The 7,746-nt window shown below is 34.6% G+C and overlaps 1 protein-coding gene across 1 annotated transcript; it reads left to right on the top strand.

The window, feature by feature from the left end:
• The first annotated feature begins 1,764 nt into the window (after positions 1–1,764).
• cahz (carbonic anhydrase) lies at positions 1,765–7,325 on the top strand. The gene is made up of 7 exons (XM_016482808.1): positions 1,765–1,919; positions 2,644–2,841; positions 4,680–4,798; positions 5,070–5,162; positions 5,250–5,312; positions 5,413–5,568; positions 6,557–7,325. Exons 1-7 carry the CDS (start codon positions 1,886–1,888, stop codon positions 6,674–6,676), a joined length of 783 nt encoding a protein of 260 aa, XP_016338294.1. The 5' UTR covers positions 1,765–1,885; the 3' UTR covers positions 6,677–7,325.
• The last annotated feature ends 421 nt before the right edge of the window (positions 7,326–7,746 follow it).

Below are 7,746 nucleotides of genomic sequence, written 5' to 3'. Positions count from 1 at the left end.
ACATAAATATTTAAACTGACTACTGTATGCGCTGTTATATGAAACGTGATTCTTCTCTGACACCTAGTGGTCTAAATGATCAGTTACACATAAAACATCAGTGGCCGGTTGCATACATTTTTTTAGACAAGTCTTAAAAGTCAGTCATATATATATATATTTTTCTGCAAGACTGGTCATTACTTTTTGTAATCAGTCACATAAAAATGTAGATTGTCTAATTTGAATCCGAAAAGTAGGATTGATTACCACTTGGTTAACTGCTAGTTAGTCAAACTAGTTGTTAAACGACAGTCATAACAACACAGACAGTGACTAGGTTTATGCAACTGGCCCCAGATTTTTTGATTACCACTTGGTTAACTGCTAGTTAGTCAAACTAGTTGTTAAAAGACAGTCATAACAACACAGACAGTGACTAGGTTTATGCAACTGGCCCCAGATTTTTCTGTTTACGGCTGTTAATATTTATCAGAGCAAATTTGTGTTTAAAAGTTTATTTATAGACACATACTTTAAAGCCTGTGACAACAAAATTTGACTAAAAAAATTGCCTGTGCGACAACTAGTCCTGGTCTCACTTGTATAGAGAGTGGACACACAATGTGTTATCCACTAGTATGAGATACAAAAAATAAAACATTTATATTTGTATCCAAATAATAATAATAACAATAATAATAATAATAAATCCAACACTGTCCATAAAAACTGATTTTTTCCTTGTCCACTGCCAATACTTCCTTATTTCTATATTTATTTAGTTTTTATGTAAAAGTAAAGTAAACAAAATATAATAAATAGAGTAAATAATGTAAGGTAAATCAAATTGAGACCCTTCAGTGGCTATTTCCCACTTCAGCCACCAGATGACAGCAGCTCAATAATGCAAAGAGGTCAAACAACAACGTAACATTCTTAAGTTTGACCATTACAAATTACTATTAAGTACGTTATTTCACATACTGGAAACAAATCCGTGACTTATTTATTGGTAGACCTACAGGTACTGTAATAATGTATAGGCTAGTCTATACAGTCCATGAGTTTTCATAATCAACAAGTGAACGAACAGCTTGAAACTGTTAAGACAAAGCATGTAGCCTACTCCTTTATTAGATTTCTTTAAAATAATGTAGACAATATGTGCAAACAATTTAAGCAACGAGCATATATTTAAAGCTCTTTTAGCTTCGGTATAGGCTGTTTATATAACAGTCACTAATCGTAGCTGGCGCACTGGCCCCTTTAAATGAGCGTCATGCGCTTCGGGTACCAGAGGATGTAGAAGAATAAACGGCGGCTGCTTTTGTTTTCTTTAGAAACGTGGATCAACACAACGTTCTAAACGGCAACCTTGGTTACAAAACCAGTCATTAAGCTACTAGAATCCAGAGTTCATCGGCGCACCTCCACTTGTTCGTCCCGCTACAGCCTGCGTATCTACACACACAGCATCGTAAAAGGACGAAGAAGGTCAAGAGAACATGTATCGCTGCCCGGATAAGGGATGTGTTTCTGAATCGTCAGAGAAAACGACGAATGGAGAGGTTTGCTATTCGAGTCATGGAAGAGAAAAAGCAACTTAAACGCATGGAAAACAGAGAGGAGCAGTCGCGTCCGCATCCCGTCAGTTCAACGTCGCTCGAGCATCAGCAGCAAGCGGAGCAACGCGATACTCAGCGTGCGAATTAAAGGGACAGGGGCTGTTCAAATGTTCTCTGACTGACTCCTCCTGTGGAGACCATGTGGCCAAGCCCACTGGGTTGAGATAGGTACCAGTACCAGCAGGGGACCACTATATAAAGGCTGACATAGTTTAGAAGAACCAGCAGTTGCTGGTCTTTAGCATCCAGGTCTTACACATTGAACGACACAAATAATCATGTCTCACGCTTGGGGTTATGGAGCACAAGACGGTAAGAGCTGTTTTACGGGTCCTAGATGAATCTATTAGTCTTTAGGAACTATATTAGCCTAATTAAATTATAATATTATCTTGATGCATTTTGATTCATTAGGTTTCTCTGTGTGGGGAAGTATTTGTTATTTATTATTAAACAACAGGGAAAAAAGTTATGCATGACCAAATATAAAATATAAATACGCATAACACATATGCATAACACAAATGATACAAAAGCTGTCACTGGGACAGTATCCTTTAAAAGGTGCTAATATGTACAATTTAGGTACTAATGTAGCCTACAGTTTGCACTTCTAGTACTAAATAAGGTTCAAAAGTGAATCTTTTGAAAGAGTATCACCTAGTCTGTACTTTTGTACGTTCTCTAGTTTGTAAAACCAGCTTTTGTACTTTTTTGTGGCAGATTACACTGTAAATAAAATGTTTTGTCAGGTAACCTAAGGAAATGTGCCTTGTGTTTAATATAAAAAACAAGACAGTAATATGACTGAAACAACCTACTGTAGATAAATTAGGTTACACCAACAAAAGTAATTTCTAAATGTCAAAGCTTGAAAAAGCTCCTCAAAGTAACAGCTGCATGTATACACTGCTTACAGCGTACATTTGCTGACCTTGAATCTTGCAAGGAATGTAAACACACTTTTTTTGTGCATCTAGGCACTAGATTTTTATCTTACTGTGTTTCATCTTGTTCTGTTGCTCTGTAATTTCAGGGCCAGAAAATTGGGCAGAAAGCTTTCCCGTTGCAAACGGACCCAGACAGTCTCCCATTGATATCGTACCCACCCAAGCACAACATGACCCTTCTCTGAAGCAACTCAAATTGAAGTATGACCCCGCCACCACTAAGGGCATCCTCAACAATGGCCATTCATTCCAAGTGGATTTCATTGATGACGACAACAGCTCAAGTTAGTATATCACTGCATTTCATGAACTGCTGTTCTTATTTTCAACCTCTTAAAGCAGTATTAAACCTAATAAGATGCAGCCTTTTAGGAATACATTTATTTATTTATTTAATGTGGAATAGGTGTTTTCTATAGTCAAATTTTCATTAAATATTCATCAACATTTTTGGCAGTGCAATGTTTTGGACCTTTTTAGCATATTCTATAAAAAAAAAACTGCAAGAAAAAAAAACATTGCAAGGATTTTTTCGTTGCATATTGAATGCTAAAATGAAAAGAACTGGTGCATCTAAATCTGTCAATCATTACGCATAGTATATAAACAGTTCAATATTCAGCTACTGAAGTCTTTTATCGCCCCATCTCCTGCCCTATTTCTATCCATTCATTACTAACTTCATTTATTAAGTTGTCAAGGGCAGCTTTTAGTGCTCAAGTCGAGTCTCAAGCTTGAGCTTTCTTTTTCAGACAGCAAGGATTACATGAAATTGTGAATTAATCTTATTGTGTCCTTGTAGGCTACTTTTTCTCTGACTGAAATTCATTTCAGTTTACCCAGTTCATCTATATTCAACAACTGAATATAGAATATAATCAACAAATTATGTAAAACTTATGTGAGCAGGGGATGTAGATGTGTGGATGTATTCCTTCCTCTGCCAGTGGAAATGAGGTACTTAGAGCTTTGTGTACTCAAGTGCTAATGTATTCTATTATGAGAGAAAGAATAGAGCCACATATCAATGCTGTATGCCATGGTCGGTCAATGAGTGCAACATGTGCTGAATTTTAATGACCATTTCAAGAGGGGACTCACACATATGCTTGGAAACAGAAACCTTTTACAGAAACACTATAGAAAAAAAGTCACTTTCTGCATACAAAATACTTGCTGAAAAGAGATGAAAAAGTAGCTATTCGATATGTTAGGTAGTGAATATCAAGCTGCTCAAGTAATATCCCAAGTAGCCCACTCACACTGACATCTGTCAGTATACCAAATAGGAAGTAGAGGTTCCATGTCATTAAGGATGCATATTCGTACCATGATCCGATATGAGAGATTTTAAATGAATTAATATATTAATTAATTAAATTTAAATGAAAAAGGTTTTCGGCTAATATTGGATATTTATGCATGTTCATAACGAATCTCAAATGATTATCTAATTTCCATAATTTACATTATAATAATGCGATGACTAAATTGACTTTATTGATGATTTTAGAAGTCAACAAAATAATAGAATTGTAATATCAGCTAGCATTTTTATATCTTATCGGTGATTTTTCAAAGAAGTTGATTTATTTGATCAAAATACAGTAAAAACAGTAACATTGTAAAATATCATTATCATTTAAAATAACTGTTGTGCATTTTAATATATTTTAAATTGTAATTAAAATAGAAAGCAGTTCTCCTTTTTAAAACTTTATAAAATATCCAATGCATTATAAATGCATACATATACATTATAAATGCACAAACATAAATGCACAAATACATTTAAAAAATCGTAATTATTCGAAACTTTTGGAACATATCAAATATGTATTTTATTGGAATATATTGGAAATATATTTTGGAATATATGGAGTGTATATATCTTATATTGTCTTTATGTTTTATGCTCATTGTTACATTGAATTAGAAATACAAATATAAATGCACAAATACTTTTAAAAATCGCAATTATTCGAAATATATATCTTATATTATCTTTTATATGCATCGTTACATTGAATCAGAAATACAGGTCTACAAAACGAATGACTAATGATTTCTAGTGCTGTTAAAGAAACAGCTGCATGATTGGAATAATTGTTTGTGTGTGTAGCTCTGGCTGGAGGTCCCGTGATAGGGATATACAGGTTGAGACAGTTCCATTTCCACTGGGGAAGCAGTGATGACAAGGGCTCAGAGCACACTATTGCTGGAACCAGGTTCCCCTGTGAGGTAATGAGACTCTATCTCTCACACTCCTGCTTCCAGTGTTACATTACAACTGAAAGAACCCTCATTCTTCTGTGCTGTGGTTCAGGCCATTCTAATTCTTGAATGTCTCTCCCTTAAAACTATTTATAGCTCACCGCTCATTAATATTCTTGTGATGTTCTCTCATGAATTTGTAAATCCCTTCTTTTTAATACATTAAGATATTAAGCTAATTCAGTATGTTTTTCGCACATACTGAATGTTTTAATAACACGTCTCTTCTTTTCTAAAGCTTCATCTCGTTCACTGGAACACCAAGTACCCAAACTTTGGCGAAGCTGCCAGTAAGCCTGATGGCCTTGCTGTGGTTGGAGTTTTTCTCAAGGTCAGGATTTTTTCCAAAAGCATTTCAGGAATTGCAGTGATTAAATGATTTCAAATGATGGATGTGTTGTGTGGTTTTGTTTACCAGATTGGTTCCGCCAATCCAAGGCTTCAGAAAGTTCTAGATGCTCTTGATGACATCAGATCAAAGGTATTAAGTCATTTATAATCTTTATGAATTAGGATATTTAGTCGTCCCAGTTACCCTCAGGTGTTTTTATTCTTTTACAATATGACTGTTTCTTCTCCAGGGCAGACAGACTACATTTAGCAACTTTGATCCTAAAACCTTGCTGCCCGCCACTCTGGATTTCTGGACTTACGAGGGGTCTTTGACCACACCTCCTCTTCTGGAGAGTGTCACCTGGATCGTTTTGAAAGACCCAGTCTGTGTTAGTCCTGCTCAGGTACTTTTCATCATACTTTATCTATGCTTTCACATTTTCAAGCAATTATATGCAGACATCTAGTTCTAGTCCATATCTTTAGTATCTTATGCTATCTTGGGTCATTGGAACATGATTATGCCCACACATTTTTTGTTAATTTGTAAGGGAATGTGTTTTTTGTTACTTATTGAGTTGATAAGTTAATAAATTCCCAAATCAAATACTGTCTGCTTAGTAGTACAATAACACAAATGGGGTCCCGACATTTAACGTCACTCCTACTTCGAAACTGGGAGGGTCGATGCTCCATATGTTTTTGCTTCTACAAGATTACTTTATCTTAAATATATCGCTTGCCTGACAGCAAATATCATATTTAAGTCAGGCTTGTGCCTTTAAGATAGAAACCAACACCCATATGTCTGGAGATGAATTTGGCCTCATTGCAGTCTATTCTTGTTTTTATATATTTTATTTATTAAAGGCAATAAGCAAGACAAGAAAGTGTAGTTATAATTCAGCAAGAAAATAGTTTTTTTTACTAGTGATACACCACACTGAAAGTTCTGGACACATTGGGCTGAAAAAAAATTGAAAGAAAAATTAAATAAATTTGATTTTGTATATTAATATTAAATATATAAAAAATATTATAATATACACTACCGTTCAGTAAGATTTTTATTCACCTGCATTTCAAGATTCTTGAACACCAAGTCAATATATTGTTTCCCAAAAAAAAAAAAAAAAAAGCCCCATTAATTACCTTTCCCTGATGTAGGCAGTGCTGTTAGCCTACAGAGCTTATTTTAGTCTCAAGTGGTTTGTCAGAACAGTCTAATGGCTGCACGGGAATTCTGGCCAGTGCTCTATGAATGAGCATGGAGCTAAATATAGTAAATATAGGCTGTAATAAGGCTCTGCAAGACTGCCAACAACACACTAAACACCACAATCCAAGAGAAAACAATCTAAATGTCTCTCTCTCTGTCTGTCTGTTCTTCAGATGGCTAAGTTCCGTAGCCTGTTGTTCACATCTGAAGGAGAGGCACCTTCCTGCATGGTTGACAACTTCAGACCCCCTCAACCTCTCAAGGGACGCAAAGTCCGTGCATCCTTCAAGTAAACAGCAGTATCGATGCCACAACCCTCCCACTGCCTTCTGATCATGGTGCTTTTAACTGGTTCACAAAAACATTACCAGTGAAATTGCTACTGAAATATCCCAATCCAGGCCCTTGCTTACATTGCAGTGTTGATAACAAGAAAGCTGTATCTGATCTTCTAAAACTGTCTATTTTTGTCATAAATGCTTATATTATTATTTAACATGAGAAATAGTATTAAAATGCTTATATACTCAGTGCTTAATAACAATGGCAGCCCCAGCTCTAGAAACAGTGGTTTGTTACCTACATTTCCTTGCAGTTTTATGTAAACTGGACAAATGGGAAACTATTTAACTTCCAAATTATCCCAGTCCATCTTTGATCGCTCCACTTCGTGCTTTATTTCTAGCTATGCAGAACTGCACTATACTCCATGTTATTCAATAGGAAAGACATCATGGTTCTTTTTGTGTTTATGGCAATGGATGCATATCAGTTAAATGTGTAACTGATCGGATGTGTTGAAGCTGAAATACCTGCAGGAAAGCACTTATTAACAGCAATATGTTGTTGTTAAAGTGTTTTATTATTTGTCAAGAAGAATTTCAAGAGATTAGCTTTTAAAATTGTTTCTAAGAATGTTGTACCATGATGTTCTGCCTTAGATACTATGATATAGATTTTTCAGAATGAAATTGAGCAGTATTGTGAACAAATATTATATGTAAATCAGTCATATATTAGAAATTTTATCAGCAATAAATTAATTTTTTAAACTATACATCCTGTGAGATTGTTTTCTGTATACAGCACAATGCATGATACACATAAACTGACGTTAATATCAGCTTTAATACATAACTGATTAGAAAGTTAGAAAAAGATCAAACTTTATTACTCCATTAGGTATCAATAATTAATAACGAAAAAAGTACAACATTTACGTAATTTAATGCTACTTTATAAATATACTATAGTTTTATTTGATCATATAATATGTTATTGTTCATTTATATGTAAATTATGCAAATGTATTAGTTTAACTTAACATTAAATATGTGCACTATACCATTCAAAATGTTAGGGT

The sequence above is a fragment of the Sinocyclocheilus anshuiensis genome, unplaced genomic scaffold (genome assembly GCF_001515605.1).
Source record: "Sinocyclocheilus anshuiensis isolate Anshui unplaced genomic scaffold, SAMN03320099.WGS_v1.1 scaffold930, whole genome shotgun sequence".
Classification (NCBI taxonomy): domain Eukaryota; kingdom Metazoa; phylum Chordata; class Actinopteri; order Cypriniformes; family Cyprinidae; genus Sinocyclocheilus; species Sinocyclocheilus anshuiensis.
Note: the sequence above shows the minus strand (reverse complement) of the source record. Positions and strands in the feature narration are given on the sequence as shown.

Excerpts from the sequence above, each read along its gene's own strand:
- cahz (XM_016482808.1), top strand. The coding sequence starts at position 1,886 with ATGTCTCACGCTTGGGGTTATGGAGCACAAGACG. Across the intron at positions 1,920-2,643 it reads GGGTTATGGAGCACAAGACG|GGCCAGAAAATTGGGCAGAA; the intron begins GTAAGAGCTGTT and ends CTGTAATTTCAG. Across the intron at positions 5,313-5,412 it reads TTGATGACATCAGATCAAAG|GGCAGACAGACTACATTTAG; the intron begins GTATTAAGTCAT and ends TTTCTTCTCCAG.